General features: G+C 34.7%; 1 protein-coding gene across 2 annotated transcripts in view; it reads left to right on the forward strand.

Moving 5' to 3' along the window:
* Nucleotides 1-20,234, forward strand: part of LOC117329527 (glutamate receptor-like) — a 117,894-nt gene that overhangs the window by 13,934 nt on the left and 83,726 nt on the right. For both annotated transcript variants that reach the window (XM_033887511.1, XM_033887513.1), the window contains exon 2: nt 11,260-11,412. In XM_033887511.1, coding sequence (XP_033743402.1) covers nt 11,260-11,412 — 153 coding nt within the window. The remainder of the gene's footprint in view (nt 1-11,259; nt 11,413-20,234) is intronic.

Genomic DNA, 20,234 nt, shown 5'->3' on the forward strand with positions numbered 1-20,234 from the left:
GCTTTGACAAAGTTAATACGCAAGATGAATACTTAAAGAATTGTGAACAATTCTTTTTAATTGGAATGTTCTTGTGTTTTCCATACGAGCGCTACTGAGAGATTACCATGCTTACATAGACAATTAACTGAGTATACTAAAGTTAGTTAGTCGCTTCCCTCCCAGACGAAAACAACCGCAACATTTTAAAAACAGTTTTCGCAAAACACGTCCCTGCTGATTTGTGATTCATCTTGATGTTAACAAAAATTCCCTGAATGTTTTCTGTATCTGTATATCTAAATATGGCACATCACGTGACATATTGGCATTAACCTTTAATCTTTAAGCAAGGCTAATACTTGGAACTGTGTAGTCGTTTTGTTTGATTTCATTTTTTCCAGAAAATCAATACTAGCAGTGATTTATAAAATTACGTGCACGCAAATCGCTATGTTACATTGGAGAATCTGTGGCATTATTTAGTTCATGGAATTAAGGTTCTTGCTAGATTTCTTCCGTGTGTGAAATCGACACGCACGTGCATTACGCGAGGGAGTGGTATGAACTGAATACCAAATTGTCAAGGTTTTGTGATATGATCGCATGATGTATCATCTTTTTGAAAGGTGTTTGCACTTCTTTGTGTTCCAGGTGTAATACTGAAATGGGCCCAATTAGTGTTAATTGGGACCGTGAATCTCAGCATACACGTCATTTATACAGATTGTTGTGTTTCGAGAACATGCTAACAATCACAGCACAGCATGGTTGTAGGGCAATGAAAGACCTCGATACTATTTGATTGTAGTAAAAAAACAAGTTGAATGAAGTGCAAATATGGAAGTATTTCTAAATAATTAGGTTTTTTTTCAATGCTGGTTAGTAGATTATTTTTGTTTAGCTTTTGAGAACTCAGTGATGTTTCTTTTTGTACTTTTTCATGCCAAGCTACAATAAGCCATTTTAGTGCAAAGACGGTCATTAACATTGGCGATCAAAAAATAACAAATCGAACAACAACTGAAATGATGGAAATGCGAACACACCAAAAACCATCAAACTGGTTCTAAGTCATGTTGTGGCAAAATATGTATACAGATTAATTGAATCTAAATAGTCTTATTTAATTGACGTGACGACCAATTGTGGAAAGGTCCTTGCCCTACCGTGGACACGTGCATTTTCTTACGGTACTTCAGCTTCCTCACTCAGACCTTCGAGCGCTTCCATACGGGAAAGCAAGAGTGTTTAATATATATTGATGTTGTCTCACCATTGTTGCACATTTGATAAGGGCTATGGCTATGTATGAATACAATTAGTATAATATGAACATTTTTCATATCAGTATCAAGTAATTGTGTCATATAATGTTCATATATTCGAAATCATGTGAAAAATTATAAATAAATAAAAACTATGAAATCCGCTATTACAAAGTGCGATATTACCAACACATTGATGGTTTTTAAGTTCGGTCTGTCTTGGTCTATTGTTGACGCTACAAATCACTTTCTGGGCTCAAGCACATCTCCTAGATCTGAGTCAACAACGGTGTATTGTTGGAAGGAATTATGGCAGCATTGAACAACTTAACAGTGAGCGTCCTTAAGGCGGCAACCTCCTGATCCATAAATCTGGTATGATGGTTGTTTACAGTCAAGAGTAAACAGTGAGCGCTGTACGATTGAAGGTCGGCTAGAATCATAGTAAATTGATGGATGATTGTGTGTTACATGTTTGTCTTTATTTATTCAAAATTAACAGATGTGATTTATGCATCATACTCTTTGAAATATATATGTGAATAGATAATTATAATTTGTAAATAAATCGTGCCAAGCAAAGTGTAGTTTTAAGGTAACTTTATTATTTCATTCACCACCAGTCTCTTTCAGGTTTATGTACGACTATGTAAAACTGAACATTTGAACTTAATAAGATAAGTTGTTCAGTGCACTGCCCCATACACCAATCAACTTAAATAGTTATAAAAACGCCTGATTGTGGTATTATATCATCTATTTCATCTTGTAATATTGGTGATTATATAAATGTTGCATGCGTGACGACACCACAAGTATGTTAAACGTTATATAAATATAGACTAATACCATATCAAATATTGTGTGACTTTGCCCATCACCATACACACTCATCGTAGGAAGTTTGTATTATAATTCACAATGATTTGTTGTATTCTAATTCACCATGATTTGTTTTATTCTAATTCACAATAATTTGTTTTATCACAATTCACAATGATTTACCTGTGTGATGTAGAAAAAAATATTGAGTTTAAGGGTTATATGATGAAAGCAAAAACATACGAGAATTTAAACGGTTTTGGGGGATTATTTCACGGCATTAAGCGCATTGAACTGACAGGGACTATTACGTGTTAAATGAAAAGGAAATGTAGACAAAGGCGTGTACATGTAATTAATATGTCACAACCATTACACTTACTATTGATACATTTTAAGGAAGTAAGTTTTTTTCTTTCTCACACATATTGATTCATGTATTTTATCTCCCCTCTCCACCCTTTATCAATAATAAATCACCTGTCAGCAGTTCATATTGATGTTCATATGCAAGTGATGGATACTTAAAAAATGTACTATAATATCATCTTCAGCGTCAATGCAAATGCCGCGTATTGATCTGAAGAATATATCTGAGACCCGTCCACCCATGCAATTTACTTTTTTCTCTTAGTTTGTCAATCAATCAGTGGAAATCTTTAAATATGCTAATAGTTATCGCGATCTGTATTGTAAGTATTCTCAATTGATCTTATGAGTATGCATCATTTTCAGAATTTTTTGAGGAAATGGAAATATGATAAGCAAATGATTATGTTAATGTTTTCAGCAATAATGAATAAATTTCACTAATTTCTTGACACTATTAAATACCCTGTACTTAACTGAGATTAACGAATTTAGTGTTCTTTGGTATTCTGTGTAGGCTTTAGATTCTGTAAATAAGGTTCACTTTTATTTGATCAAGAATTGAATGGAAACCTACATTGCAGTATAACAATTACATCAATGCAATTGGCCACAACGGGGACAAAGATAAATGTAAGAAATTCAAAGCAATAACGACAACCCTCTTGTATATCATTTTCATCATTGTACAATCGCTAGTAATATCCGCGATAAATATGATACACTGGGTCTCAAACCCAGAAACGTTCTCATCGGTACAAGAGTATGCATATTTCATACAATATTACCTACTAGTACCGATTTAGCTATACTGATTTATGCTCTTTTACATTCAGAACGTGAAACTCATACATAAAGCATATAGACACCCGGATATACGGACAGGAAGGAAAACCAACATAACAACTTAAAAAAACAAAGATCGCTTCTTTTGTTTAAATCGATTCACTGAATTAAATGTCACTAGTGGTACGAGTCAGGGTTTGTCAAGATGTGTCAATAGTACTTTTAAAATATATCGACTGCTTCATTTCCGACAAGAATAAAATAGCTATGTTAAATGCGTAAACCGATTATATAAGTTTTAAAGAAAATAGACAAAACCAGACATGTCTCCTTGTGATATAATCGTGACGCATGTCTCACTGCTAGGAACCAGACGTTGCTCTCATTACCTTTTCAGTGCTCTATGAATAAACCATAGCTTACGGGTAAGCATCTGCTCATCGCGACATTTGCACTTCCGGTACAGTTCATTCATGGGTCATTCAGACGCTTAAGTTAACAATAATTGATTTTTAAGATTAGTATCTACTGTTTTTAATGATGGAAATATGAATAGCAATACTAGTATTTAAGTTTATCTTTAAGGATATGCATATCATGAATGCACTCAAACAAGCTTTGAAATTCAATGTTGTTGACTGTATTATGGTTAAGACCATCTGCAGAATGCAGAAATTTTGCTTTTTATTACCAATGTTTGTCCTCGAAATAAATGCCAATGTTTTTTGGAGCAGCAAGTAGAGTTTTTTCTATTTATAGAACATTAATGAGTTATAATATTTCTGCTTCCAAAATTGCAGCACATTGGATAATGACATTTCCATTGTTTACTTCGTTGGGGCCTCTGAAGTGTATTAGTTTTCTTTCAGATATATACAATTTCAAAGAGGTATCTCACTCAGCGCATTTAATTTAGGACCTTTTGCGATGGCATCAAACGAATGATGAAAGTTCTTCAGTAATATAAAATGACAGAAAGGGGAAAACAACCAATAATTAAAACAACACTAACAACTGAAAGCAGCAAGAATTACACAAAGAACTACACTAAGGATACACGACACTATCAGGCAAGGCATAAACGATGCACATTGATTTACACCGGTAGTGCATTTCTTGTGAGGTACACTTTAAGCCGAACATTAGGGCACTCCCTAACCCCCAAATGGCTACATTTGCCGAGAGAGTTCCGGAACAAGACCTAGTCATTAAATGAGAGCATCGTAAATTACCGCGCTTCCTTCTACAGAATGTAATTACGGTGTAAAACTTCGTCTTAGCTACAGACCGACTTTGTCAGAAACACAACTCTGTTGTCTGTATATTCTTTCGTTTTTCATGAAGACCCATACTTATCAATTGCTTATGTAAATATTGGAATTACCTATCGTGTCCTGTATATGTGTGCAAGAAAACCATCATCCAGGGTCGACCTTGAATGAACTTCTGTACATTCGTTTGATGTAAATATACAAATAGACATTCCGAACCGTTGTTACTGTATAAAGCCCTAATGATATATCCCCGCCATGCAAATCAGGAAATAAATAGCGAAATATTGAAGTAATGGATACATTAGAAACAATGCTCTCAGACTAGCACTCACTACAACGTAGACAAGAAACGCGTGTTAAAGGTCCCTTAATAAATCCAATATGTCCTAAGACCATCGTGTGGGTTTAGAGACAGAAACATTTGTCTCCGAAATAATTAAGGTAATGTATTTTAGTCACACGAAATAATTGGGATTATAAATCTCTATTATGTCCGTATGGGAAGGGTCACGTGACAAGTTGCTCGAACCAATGCTGCAAAACGCTAATATATCCGAGTGCTAAAAAAAACTTGAACCAAATGTCGCAAATTAATGCGATATATTTGGTGTCAGATGTAAAAGTATCCGCGGACAGGAGTGACCGGCATGACCTTCGAAAATGTCACCAATAGCTGATCTTCTGTCTCATATAAAATATGTAATAGGAGTGTATTCATTACAAAACAGAAACTTGCCATTGTCAGGGCCAGACATTAGCAGATTGAAAAAAAATCATCACTATTTCTGGTAACCAACAATTAAATATACCTTCTGTTATAATAGCTCCTTATCAGAGGTTTTCATATAACAACGAACTCCAACGTAAGTGTGATATCTAACTGTTGTAATAGGGATGACAGATACATTTTTATTCCAAAAAAAGAAGAAGAAAAATCAACAAAACAATGAATTATACAAAAAGTGAAATATTATATGCAGTCAGCACTACACTGTAGGCTTTCGCGGTATGAATTTTCATATATTGTTTCCGGAACAAATTACCAAGCCTTAAATGCCAAACATCTCTAAAATAGTAATATTTCACCTTGTTAGAGGAGCATGCTAACAGAGGAGTATCATATTCATTTATGTTTCAGTTTTTACCAATATATCGTAATGCTATAGTCAATATCATGACTCTAATTTCACATCAGATTGTAATTTGCAAAAGTCAGACTATAAAGATAAACAAAATGTCGCCATCTGTCTTTTGGTGTCATATATATATGGGAAATTTATTCCATTTTCTAAAAACCAAACTAAATAACGTAGAAAGAAATTAATGGAAAGAAGGAAAAATTACACAAACCACATAAAATCAATGATTACATGATATATATAAAGAAACAGACTGATTCAACACGAAGGCGTAGAGTCCAAGTCGCAACATTTTAGTATAAATCATGAAACAGCCTTAGTTACTACATTTGGTAGTGTGTATATGGAGGTTCCCAGACGTCTGTTGCTCAACCATTACGTACTTGGAGGAAAGACAGTTGTTATAGGCTCAGCCTTGGTCGTCTCGAAAGTAGGTGGGCGGTTGTGAGGGAGTATAGACGGTTGCTAGGCATACATAGATGTACAGGTGAAACGTATATAGTCTTTGCGTTTTGTCTGGGAGAGGCAGCTGGCAGATGATGGTTTTTATAATGAATGATTTCTTTTATTTGATCCAATGATTATTTAGGGCTACCTTTGCCTGGCATGGGACACACAGGCAGATGAAAATGTGTATGTCAATGCTAAATATAGGATTAGAAATGAGTTTTCATTCTATATACGAGTTAATGAAGTGAGTCTAAGATTAAAACTCGAGACGAGTTTCATAAAACTCATATGAAATGAAAAAAATAAATACTTTTCATCACATCATAATGTAGATAATAAATTTAAACGGGACAGTCATTTTGTTGTGCCGTTTTTAATTATGGTGGCACAATCATATTCTGACTACCGCAGTCAATTGATACTGGTCCAGAGTATAATACATTAGTGATGCATGTATGTACGAAATAATACATGGGCGATTTCACTTTGTACATGTAACAGGCCAGTTTTGTGAACCTCTTACGCTGTTTTACTGTTTTGAATATAAGTATACGTAAGAATAAAATATCAACATTGTACAGTTAAATTATGTTGGTAAAAAGGTATATCTTGAAAATTAATATAAAAAAATTACACCTAAGCGATGCTAGGCAAATAATTGAAAAGTTATATTTGAAAGGTTATATCAAACTCTCGTGAGATTGAATCACTATCTCGAGATCTCTTGCAGATCATATCCCACTCCCACGCCATATCAATACAATTTACATCGTCCGTACATGATGATATCGCCATCAACATGCTTCCTTTTTTAGTAACAAACAGGCAGGAAGTTTATCGACACTCAATTTCATTTTTTTTCACTTTGTATTTCTATTTTACATGTACAATGTACTATCTTTAACAACACCTATGGAACAATTGGAAAAATATACAATACACGATTGCAGTACTTATGTATAGTATCCGATATTTTCTTTCCTGTTAGTTCTTTCGTATGTCTTTGTTTCTTTCTGGTATTGTCCCTTGACAACCGTCACTAACAAACCCCTTATAGACAAAGCTATTTTTACATCCGATACTAGCCATTAGGCTCTCGAGGAATACATATACCTGGTTTATTCCGTGTAATGTACCGTACGTATATGGAAAATCATTCGAGGAATTTCTTCTGATGTGCACTCGACTAAAAAACAGCGAAAAACATATTCAACTTATGGTTTGTGTACATCATTCTCCAAAATGACGCAGGATATCAGCAGGATGCATTATATGATAAGGAGAAGGTGTATTCATGAAACAGTGCCACGATATATGTCAATCGTGGACAATTTCATATATAGCTGTTGCGAAGACATTTAGCTGTTGAAACCGTTAAAAAGCAAACAAACATCCCTTGAAAGTTAAGTACCTTGGAATAACATTGGGTGCTATACGTAGGTTTTGTAATATTGTTTGACAGTAAAATGCCTTTCCATTACACAAATCCCGGGGAAAACCACGATTGCCTGGTTCCAGTGTCTGCGGCTCTGTTAAAAAATCGTAGAAACTTGATTACTTTTTCACACCTTGACATGCGATTGCATTTTACTGGCTCCATGCAACAGAAACGAGTGTTATCTTTGACATTTTACCCGAGGCTGTAAACTTGTGGTCAGTTATTTAAGAATGCAAATGAGAATGAACTCAGTCGAATCCTGCAGTATGCATTGAAATAAGTTTTAAAAGGAAATGAAGATATGTTATCTTCCATTTTCTTCATCTATATTGTTTCAATGGTGTCCTGTTCCTAATATTATTATACATGTTAACGTATTCAATTTCTTTGCATTGCATGTACAGATTGGTCATTAGAATAATAGTCAAAAGATAAATTACAAATAGCATTCCCTGCACGATTTACTGTTGCTAACCCTCTTTCTGTGTAAAGCCAGGAATCACCAATGTCAAAAACAAAGCGGCGTCTTAACTACATGTCTAGAAACTCACCGAGGACAATGCTGGGTAGATTGGAGAAGTATTATCCTGGATTTTTGTAATCCATAGCTTCGAAACTAGGAAGAGAAGTTCACAAAACATCTACATTAGCATTGTTATAAATACCACAAGACGTCATATGGTCGAATTATTGAAAAATGCCTTTATGTATTAGTTCGGCATATTTATTTTGGTGAACGTCTTTCCTCTTTTGTAACTAAAGTTTAAAACAAAAGACAAACCTTTAGAGAACAAAAATAATAACTAAAAAAATACACACTTGCATTTTCCTTAGATAGCCGGGGTTTTATGACGTGCAAAGGTATGGGGCCACCTTGCCGACCACGTGGATGTTCCCGTTTAGTTTGGTTTCCTCGTACACTTAGACCCCTCATGCGCTTCCTTCCGGGCTAACAAGCATGCTTAATATAAGTTGATAAGATTTGTTTCGCAATTTTTGAAAAACAAATTAAGTTTATAAAGTTTACATTCAATAAAACAAAAAACAGAAAATACGTCATATATAGACCAATGTTTAAATGTTTCTCTGTCTATTTGTAAGGAAGTTATGCGTCCCTAGACATTTTAATCACACGTAGACGGTACCCCGTGTGACAATGGTGACATTGTTGACGTGACATTTTTATTATTGTTGCCGTGACGTCATTCCTGGGACCAGGAATAAAGGTACTACAAGCGATGCTTAGTCCTGATTGTAGCTAATTTAAAAGCAACAGCATATATTTACTACTTTTTATTATCAAATAAACAATGGGTATAACAACACAACAACACGGACTCGATCTCCATCTACACATGGTTATTCTGGGGCTCAGGGTAATATTTTACCAAACTGACCAAAGTAAGCTCAGTTCAAAGAAAACACAGTGCTATTGATCTTCGATATATACTAGATTTGTTTTTTGTTATAAACTTGGAATAAGTGTTTGCGAAAAGAATCTGCATACCGTATGTATCGTTGTTGTGTAGGCCAACTAATAACTAAGGGCATATAAACTACACAATCAGATCAATTTTTTCAGTGTATGTATAGCATTTTCAGAGAACTTCTAATTTCCGAGGACCGTAAAGCAGATGTGTACGACGGAGTAAAATGGGGGATATAATTGTTGTGAAAACGAATTCAATTATTTATTTAACACCGAAGACAATTTTAATTACCCTCTCATCCTTGCTTGCTTAGAAAATCAAATTACAGAACAATGAAGGTCTAAAGTCATGCCAGGAACCATTGCGGTAGTGTTATATCCCGCTTAAATTGGCTTTACACCGGCTGAAGGTTCCGGGGACCTAATGGGTGTTTATTGGAAAACATCCTACTTAATTCCATTATCTGTGAAACTTTAACCTTTCTGCAGTTGTATTTCTGGTTATTCCGCTCTAATATGAAATAAAGTAATAACATGGATAAAAAGTAAATCTAATTTTCTTTTTCTTTTTTTTTCTTTTACACATAATGTTGGCACTGAATATTAAAGCATTAAACTCTGTAAACAGAAATGATTTAATGCATTAATTTTACTATCTAAGTGTTTGAAACCTATATTGCTTCCAATCGCCATGTTACTACAGCAAGAGCAATTCATAATGTCCATACTTTCTTTTGTGTTTTACACTACTCAATGCCATGCTCTGCTTTGGAATAAGAAATACGCGAGTCGAATATCTAATTTCTAAGAGTTCTGTTATTATTTTGCCTCTGCATAGAGGGGCAGCGTTAGCTCAGTCGATTAGAGCGCCGGCCACGTAACCTCTGGTGAAGATGCGAGGTTCAGGTTTCGACGCTTCTTAACCATGTCGGTTTGTGTTTCCCGGGGAACTGAGAAATGGACCGCTCTGTGATGTTGTGGTTGTGTCCATATAGGTTGTACCATTATAGTTCTAGATGGCATACAACGGGCCTCCAAGGAGTTTTTCAGTGAGGTAATCACCAACTACTACAATGATCCTGCCTCAAAATGACGAATGCTATTCATGATAAACCCAGCAAGAAAAACACACAAACATTGCTTCTGCTTACCTAATATTCACTAAGAAGCATAAAGCTAAATATGGAGCCATTTTTACCGGATAATACGTGTACTCTTAATCTTAATGTGCTCAGAAAACATAATTAGATCTGTCTGCGTGATTCATTTAACTAGGAAGAGGTAAAATTTTATCAATTTAAACCCATACATCTATGGTTCTATTTAATTTATTATGATATGGTGCATCTTGGCATGCGAGGAAAACACAATGTATAATCGAAGTTGCCTTCTTCGGATTTCCCGACAATATTTCAACAAATCAAAGGAATTTCACTCGCAAAACCAATTAAATTAATGAAAAGGGAAACCGATTTTCTTTTCATTATCACATTCAAGATCGGATTCGGCCAATTTATAATTGAATTCGCAATTACGGAAATGTCGCTGAAAGCATACATCAATATACCATTTTTACTTCATCCGCATAAGATTATTATGTTTGTAAAGATTTCCGATTTCCAGATTGAATCCCCTTTCAACTGCTTCTGATGTGGCAGAGATATTAGATCGTACGGTTTTGTAATTAATCATTATAAGATTTCTATGCAGTTGAATGGAAACAGGTTCTTAAAATGCTGATCACGCTATTCGCTCATATCTCGAAAAGATTCCTAATGCAAGCCTTAAATTGGTGCTAAAATATCTGAACGCTGGGACGAAATCGACAATATTTCTTTTCACGAAAAATGCATTATCATCAAATCGATATATTTGTGTTTAGATTATAAAATTATGTTGTTATTCTCGAAAATAATCGAGAAATAATTTTTACGTGATGACATTTGGCGAACAATCAGCCGGCCGGATTTTCGCGCTGATAACGGAAATGTTAAGGAAAAAATAAGAGAATTCGGTGAATTATTTCCCCTATCTGATATGAAGTTATATAACAAAGATATGCACATATCAATACTTCGTAATTGTCCCAGTGGCAAATATTGTAAAAGATAGCACCCCGACAAATGGTGTTGGCCAGAGTGACCTAATTTTGATACATGAATGGCACACCATCTCACTAAGCCGAATTCCAAATGACAAGTAGTGTAGAAAAAAACTGGAATGCATCACAAAACACATATGAATATTAAAGTACTTTTAAATAAATCTACATATCCCTTTTGAATTATTTTTCTTTTGTTCACAGGTGCGCTTATTGACCCCATGAGGTCTGGGGACCTTCAAAATGAGTTCATCAAGGAGCTGAAACGTATACAGATTGATGATCGGGCTGCCGTTACCTTAAAACCGAGATTCAGAGAACTTGATATCACCGACAGCTTCGAAGTCAGCAATGCAAGTAAGTGATGCTGCAACGCCATTTTATTTTGACATTTCTCAATGACATATTTCCTTTCTTTAAATTCAGGGATGCAATCCTAATCAATTTGCATAATTTCTGAAATCTTTTAGAACGGTGCCATATGGTAGTTCCCGTTACGTTTTCCAAAACTTTTTTATATAAAAAGTATATGTTTTTAAAACACTGTCTTTTTTTTTAAATCTATGCTTTTTATGCTCCAATTATATTCGTTACCATCTCCTATTTGACCACACATTAGGATATAAATATATCATCAGTAACCGGCGACTCTCACTTACCAAACATATTATGCTGTTCTTATTAAAAACAAAAATCCGTTTTTTATCCTTGCAAATCATTCTCTCGGGTTTTTATATTACGTCACCAAAATACGTTCAGTCTCACTTGACCCATTGATTCCCTTCTTAGAATAATGTAGTTGTATACGGGAAAACCTTAATTATCTTATCTCGTGGAATAGAAAAGGCACGGTTTCTCGTATATGTGATAACAGATTGCGAACCTATCGCTGATTCATATATCATAATATAAGCAAAAACGTCAACATAATGTTTGGTAGGTGTGATACCCGAGATTGATGATGTGTGATTACTTCTGCATATAGTTATGATAGCTAAAATCTCATATTAGACACATTGTGATTATATCAGAATATACAAACAATGTAGTTAGACAATTTTTGATAAGTGAAATAAAAGGTCGAAAACAAGGATTTATGTTCTATCAACACATTTGGGTCATTTAAATCCATTGTTTTAAAAGAGTCTTAACATTGAATTGTTCATTTGGTTGTTCAAACATAAATCTTAACATATACTTTTAGGCAAGTTACGTCGATTGCCAACAAAAAGGATAGAATTTGGTTAGTCTAGTTTGATGATATGCTGCTGATTCACACCACAGTGTTATAAGGGTCAACTATACCAGTTGAAGTACCATGGCGTTATGATAATGTGTTTTAGATATAATCATGCAAAAGCATTGTGCGATTATTTCCAATCTATTCTAAAAGGTCGCACGCTGTTTGATACCTTGGCCTATAAAATTGAGCAGAATTGATAATAAAACAGTGATTACCTGTTTCTAAGGCAATGTCGTGATACAAAAATGAGGCTTGATCATTTTTTATCTTGCCTTCCATGAACAGTAATAAGATGACATAGAATGCAAGTTCAATGGTTGTCAGATCTTGAAACTCTTTTAGTAGGCGGTCTGGTTTGGACAGAATTGTTAATACCGAGCATCTAAAAAATATCACTTGAACGAACCGTCTAAATATTCTTTAAAGATAACTTTTAATAAAGTTTGTTTGAATTTTTATCGAAAATATAAAAAAAAAGAAAAAAGATCCGTCCTCGAAAACATGTACAGCGTCTTAAACTGTTTAGTGACAGTTAAATAAGGACACGAGAACTTCAAATCAACTACAAACATCTTTTTTTATAGATTTTGTCTTGTGTGATCTTTAACAATGTTAGTTTCAGGGTACGGTGTCTGTGGAGTGTTTTGTGTCATTCCTGTCATTGGAAAACACTACTTACATTTTACGAAGGAATAACACGCCTTCTTATTGAATTCCACTAGTCAATTTGTTTCTTTCATACTGGGTGGTCTGTCGGAAAGATCAGAATGGGACTCTAGCTAGTCATCAGTTATAGGGAAGCTACGGGACATTTACAAAAATTGTCATTCTACAGATATCAGATTTGTCAAATATGCGTTCAATGAAATAAAGTCTAATTGAAATTTTGTATTAAATGTTGAAATATAAGTTTCGATGTTGTTCTTGATATATGTTATGTTTGTTTGTAATAAACTCTTTAAATAGAAAGGTATGTTCAAATGGGCATTAACATATTCAATAGACTTTCAAAAAATGGAATGTGTTTGACCATTAACCAGTGAAAGAACGAAGATACAAATTTTATCTCAATTTATGACGTAAAAATCTGAAAGTCTTCGATGTCCTCAAATACCCTATACAAAACCACGATTTTGTTTTTTCACAACAGTAGATGGGGTGTAAGGATATGACCTTAAGCGAAATGCTGCTAACTAGTATGCAAAACTGACGATTACAAAAAAGTACGAAAATATTACAATTCATATTTCATTACGAATCATAACAAATATTCAGTAAGTTTATTCTTTTCCAAGCAATAAATTGAAAGATAATTTTCTATATATATTATTCAAATTATGTCAAAAACAATTGGTAAATAATTCTAGTGCGTTATCGTTTCGGGACCTCGTGAAGCGGCCAAAACACACTGAACCGAGTGATTAATAACTAATGGCGTGTTAACCAATAAAAACACATTTAAACTTCATTCCACGTGTGTTTTAACGTGTGTTTTTCAATGTAATGAGTATTTCATACCTTGGTTATTGAATAACGCCCAAAACATGTGTTACTGTTACTGTTGCAAGCCTCTTCATGCAACAGTACACATTATTGTAGCGTCCCCCTTATGAACGATCGGGGAATTATTTATTCTTGAGACTCTAAAGGGATCACACTTGATTTTGCTTTCTTCATTGCAATACGTTAATTGTATGATTGTCCTACTTTTCCTTGTCTTCTTTCGGTTGGGAGCCGTCTCCACAAAGGCGGTGAATGACAGTATTCAGAACACCAGTTGTTTACCAAATGGTGTTATAAAATGGGATCTGTCCATTTTCGATTCTGTTTTAATCAATGTTCAGCGTCTCTGTCAGATACGACTTGCCATTAATTCTTTCAAATTACACGATATGATCGCAACCAATGTACTATTCATTTATTATACATAGCCTAGAACTACTGGTGATGTTAGTTTAAACCTAAACTACTCTATTATTCATTGTCTATAAAATGGAAAGATTTAGTAATTATCATTTTTCAAATCGTCTGACATCCTGTACTTCTTATAATCCTTTAACCCTTCTGCAAGTAACAATTTCACGTGCTCGCGTGCGTAACTAGGAAACTATGTCCCCAATGGAATCACATGCTTCCTGGAATTCACGTATGAACACATCAACTGTCAAACAGTCCTGGCAGCTTAACGGATTTCCTTCTTTTAAGTAAAATTGAACTTAGACAAGATTTTTTTTTTCAGTTAATATTTCATTAACGAACGGAAAATAAAGATAAAAACATCGGCATTGGTGCTGTTTTAAATTAACGTTTATCGACTAAGAAATCTAACGATGATTGCCATCAAGATTAAATTCTTGAAACTAGTGATATAACATTAATTTAAGAACATTAACTCTGAATATGTTGAGCGCCTTCTGTGAATTCCAAGCTCATTGGAGTATAAATAAACTATAAACTTTAAATTGAAATCAATAAAAACGGCGATTGTTGAATGGATTTTAAGCATAATGAATAGAAGCTACAGAAGTCTGTGTTGAGCGTTTTCCGTTATATTAAAGTTTATAAGTAGAGATTAAACTATAAAATTTGCGGATTAAACCTGTTGGTGGTGTAGCTGATTGATGTCAAAATGGAATTAACTGACAACGCTCTTTCATTTCTCATTAAGCGTCTAATTCAAGAGCCAACACGTTTCTTTGTTATTTCCTTTTCTCTGTAAATGGCATTTGTCTTTTCGTTAAGGGTCTAACTTTACAATAGGTAGGCATTATGTTTTAGATGCTAAATACAACAGACTTGCACATTCAATTGCTTAATACAATACGAGACGCTAAACATTACCGAATCACCCATCACAATTACCGATATTAACAGGATAAGGATATATGATTAAAGACGTTTGGCATTATTGGCCTAATAATACATATATGTAGTGTCTATAAAATGTCTATCTCACGTAGACATGAAAACCATTAGTAAACAATTACCTCCCTTCTAATATAATACCTTGACTATAGTTGTATCTCTTTGCTACTTGAGTCAGTTAAACCAGACATTTTGAATGCCAAAAGTGAAAACTGAAATATTTGAGCTTTTGGCTAGAGAGCAACACTCTTAATTAAACGAAACACATATACCCTAATTTAAAAGTAAAATATTTCATATATAATGTTTTGAAATTATCGCCTAAACTTTGTACTGCACTTATTGAAAATCTTTGTCGCTTGCATTAGTTTTGTAATAATTCAGCGTAGGAGAATCCCTTGGGGTCCTTTACTCTTCCCTCCAATTATGTCATCGCTAACGCTGCTCTCCGTGCACATAAATATGGACCTATCTGCGATCCGTTCGGGAGATACTTTAATTAAGAAAAATGTCAAATAGAAGCGGTGACAATAAGCAAGTACCTTTTTTAAAGTCTGGCACCATGGTCTGATTCACAAAAAGTGACTAAATCAAGTTGCTGACTGATGAAGACCACGGAGACGGTTTGTGATGGACATCATGATTTTATGTTAAGTATGTTTCTGGTTTCATATGAAGTGAGACGTGATTGATGCTAGTTCATAAGCATGGTTGTCTTTTTGTCATCAACCTGATTCTCATTGTGAGCATGAGACATAACTGTGATACAGATTTACATGACATGTGCTGTCGAGGAATTCGAAGACATGCCCCCTTCCGGTCGTATCCTTCTCCTACCTTTTTAGAGTCTCTGTGCAAGTTCATACTTCTGCCGTCTGTTCCGTAGTTTTTATCGACTAAGAGTTAGAATTATGATTCAAGGAGCGTTTGCCCGTTTGGCGATACTTTTGCGTTCCGAAGCAATACTGTGACATATCGTTGTCATTCAAAGGGTAATTGATATTCCGTGCCTCATGCTCAGCACTGATATTGATGTACAAGCATGAAGGACATGTAACTGATCCTGTCTGATGTTAAGCTACCGGGTGAGATGTTATATCACCAATGTCATTCCAATATATCTGCGACGTGGCATTCAGTGGCATTGCACTATAACAACATGTTTGCTTTGTAGAACTATTCGCCGTCCTGACTCGAATGTGAAAGACTGAACATTAATTGGACGCTATTTCATTAAAAAGGTATATTAGGTTCTCCCTACGAATAAGTCTGTGCTCAACATGTGTGAGAACATATGAGGCGAATGATATGGAACATATTGGTCGATTGAGAGGTAGGTTTTCCTGTCTTTAAATTTTTCGACTATAGTATTTTCGTCGTCTATCTCTCTATCTATTTCCTTTTGGCATGGTGTGCATTTATACAATGCTTCACTACCAAGTGTTTATGAGTTGACTTACATAAGTATAGCCTGCTGTCAAAATATTATGATTTATAACTAAAATGCCAACCTTGTCATGACCCTGGTCAAAATCCAATCCAAGAGGTTCGTGATGTTATAAAAGAAGAAAAATGTACCGACAGACCGTTGAATAAATATCTTATATACGATAGTGTATCTATTTAACATGGTCGAGAACGATCTATATGAAAGTGCACTGTAAAACAAACGACTGTCTATATACATAAGATAGCAAAAGACAATGGAATATAATTAGTGGTAGTCTGTGAACAAACCATACAGCAAAACTGTAGATATCAAACAGAGACAGTGGGATTCTGATCGAATTTGTTATATAACACATACTTGTTGTCTAGGATTAAGTGGGTTTACCTCGTCAATATGCCTGTGACGTCCAATGGGAGTATGGTACGGGTCTGTATTGGTTGAGAGAAATATATCCCCTCAGGAGGACACGTCTAGTGTCTGTGTGTACAGCTAGGAAGTAAATTCGACCCCATCACCGCGACGCTTTCGCTGCCCGTCTTGGTAACTGACACCCACTAATCGACTTGTCTGAGGAGTCTGGCATGATGTCCCTCTACCATATTACTAACCATGCTATGTCAACGGATCTTCTGTCACATCCTTGGAGCAAAAGACTGATAACATACAAGCGGTAAACGAAAGGGACTTAGCCGGATTAGTGGGAGCGATATTGTAGGTTCAAATGGGTCAAAGATATATGAACACAAGAAAAGACCAAAACGTGAAGAAGAAAAAAAAAAGAAAAAAAAGACCATTTTGAAAGTTTTTCATAAATTAAACATGTACGCGTTAGCTTTTATTATAATTTGTTATAGCCTAAATGCAAATACAAATTTCTGTTCTTTTCGTAACACAAAATGAAGTTTGTACTGGCCCCGTAGAGAGATACATTAATATCAGCAATGCTACCTAAAACCAAATTAGTATTCATATTGTGAATTGAAACAGATTATTCACAGAAAGACACAAGTTCCTAGTGAAGCTTCTTCGCAACACAGAAAACTATACAATTTTACCAGGATTTAGCATTACTCTTCTGTAACAGGGACAGGTACCACACAAGGTAATTACCCTCTTGGTTAGGGAGAAATTGATATAATAAATAATGAATTAAAACTATACTAATTTAATTAATAAAACAATATCTATTGTTCATTTACATTTAATGCTTCAATGATAGGGTTAAAAGCATTAAAAAAGAAAAGATGATATCCAAAGCATTAGAGAGTGACGTTTGCAGTAATACGTGTTCGACCTCTTGTCAAGAAAAAACAAACATTTCAAAAAAAAAAAAAAAATTCCCACCATGTTTTTTTTATTCAATTAATCTCATGTTTGATATGTATTGTCCTCTCGCAGGAGGGCTTTCAATCATCACAAATTCGCATTTATTCTTTTACTTACACACTCTTTAATATACACATTTATTTTCTATTTTTTTTTTAACATTATGAATGTTAATAAAGATGTAGAACAGGTACTATTTTTATTATTATTTAAAACTACAAATACCCGGCTTGTTAAGATGTTGATTTGTATAAATGCCGTAGAGATTTGTATTGGCTGTCGTTGACCTTGCGATTACCCTGACAGGTACGGAATCGACACGGAAATATCAATATGATGTCACCGATGCCGTGTCTACATTTAAACGTTTCAGTGAACGTTCATTTTAAAATTGTCTGTTATTCGTTGATTATGAACATTTTTTGTAAAATGTGGTTAGGATGACGTAATCTACCTACAACCCTAATCCCGCACCCTAATTCAGTTAAAGTACCTCTACCCTCGCATGATCTAAAAACCTGTGCTGCGTTAAAGTAATGTTAATGATGCCGGTCAGATTATATTGAGCCTTCCAACAGCATAATACAAAAATGTAGATTAAAATTCCATCTTTCCTGATACAAAAGCACTATGTTGAAACTTCAACCAGTACATTAAATTTGTGTTATGGAATCAATAATGTTGAGGATTTATGTCAAACTAGGGACTGGAATCCATACAACAGTCTTTTTTCTGATAAAATATATTGTTTTTATATAATTCAAAGTATCACTCAATTGCGTGTGCTATTTAGAAACGGTCTGATCTACATGCTCACTGCAACATTAAAATGATCTAGATCCATACACATGATTTTCAAAATATATCGAAACGAAAGATGCTAATAATTCCTGCATGAGATGGATGATTTTCGCTTTTCGAAATGCTAGCAACTGATTGCAGATATTTGGTTGCTTGTCAAGAGAATAATACTTAGAATTTCCAGTTTCTTTGTCGGAAAGATTACCATTCTATGACTAAAAAGGGGTGGCGAGTTAAAGTTAAGTAAGAATACTGTTTTCTCTTCAAATATACATGATTCATGTTGCCATTATAACATTGATAATGGGGGGAAATTTCTCACTTAATCTGAAAGGGTTTTATTCTTTACTGTCATTAAAACATCGCCGGGATTAAATTGTCGACGGCTATTTGTTTTTTTGGACACTCAAGGGTGCTATCACATTGAAACACATCCGGTCACAATTTACTGACAACGACCTAGCTAGTCCTTAACTGTAACACGTTTACAGCTGAAGGAAAAACAGGGGTGCTTCAGTTCAACCTAAGAGACAATATCGTTCATAGATATCATCCTCAATTAATCTTAGCCGTTGCTACTATAGTACGTACAACAACCAAAAGCCCTTGTCTAATGGTCTACTTCTTTAAGAAGGAGTGTCACTGGTTAACTTTTCCTCCGCGTATGTCTGAGAATTAAGTGATACCTATATTTGGCGTGTAGTCCCCCCCCCCCCCCCCCCCCCCCCCCCTAAATATCGTGTCAGGTTCTGTGACTAGCGCCATCGATTTTACCACTACTACTAGACACTAGGTTTCCTTATAGTAACATCCAGCCCTCATTCTGTACATTTAACCATCTTCACTTTTTGCCGTTATCGATTTCTATGCAGTCGAGTGTTTACCTAGAAAATCCTAAAATATATTTCTCCTTTGGAATTGTAATATACAGAGATGTGTTTTGTTAGCATAACTCCATGCGTTCAGAGAGGATAATCGGCCTCTGCATCTCCCTGAAACTTTTATATCTGAAACTGATCATCAGCCCCTATACATTGGTTATTTAGGTATGGTAGGCAATTCTATCCATTCCCGTTGCTATTTCCAACGTAATATATTTCCCTGATAATTTTATTTTTTGCCTATTTAGCGTTTTTAATTCAGTGTATTCCCGCCGCTTCTATCCTATACGTTTGCCATTTTAAGAGTTTCGTTTTTGTATTGTGTGCAATACTTGATGGCTTCAGGCCAACACATGGCTATTTGTGTCGAGGATCCTCGACACTTTTGTTTGAAATATGATATATTTGCAAACAAAAATAACTGAGGTATTGCAATCTTTTCATTTTAACTTGTCTTTCGTAAAATGAATCTTCTTTTCTGGTTTTGTGGTGGTTGTTGTGAATGTTTTTATCATTTTCGATCTTTAAATCGTCAGTACCAAAAGTTCAGGATTCTATCAGGTATTTATCAATAATGGATGTTATTCTTTGTTCTATCACAATACCCTTTGTT

The sequence above is a fragment of the Pecten maximus genome, chromosome 6, assembly GCF_902652985.1.
Source record: "Pecten maximus chromosome 6, xPecMax1.1, whole genome shotgun sequence".
In the NCBI taxonomy this organism is placed as follows: domain Eukaryota; kingdom Metazoa; phylum Mollusca; class Bivalvia; order Pectinida; family Pectinidae; genus Pecten; species Pecten maximus.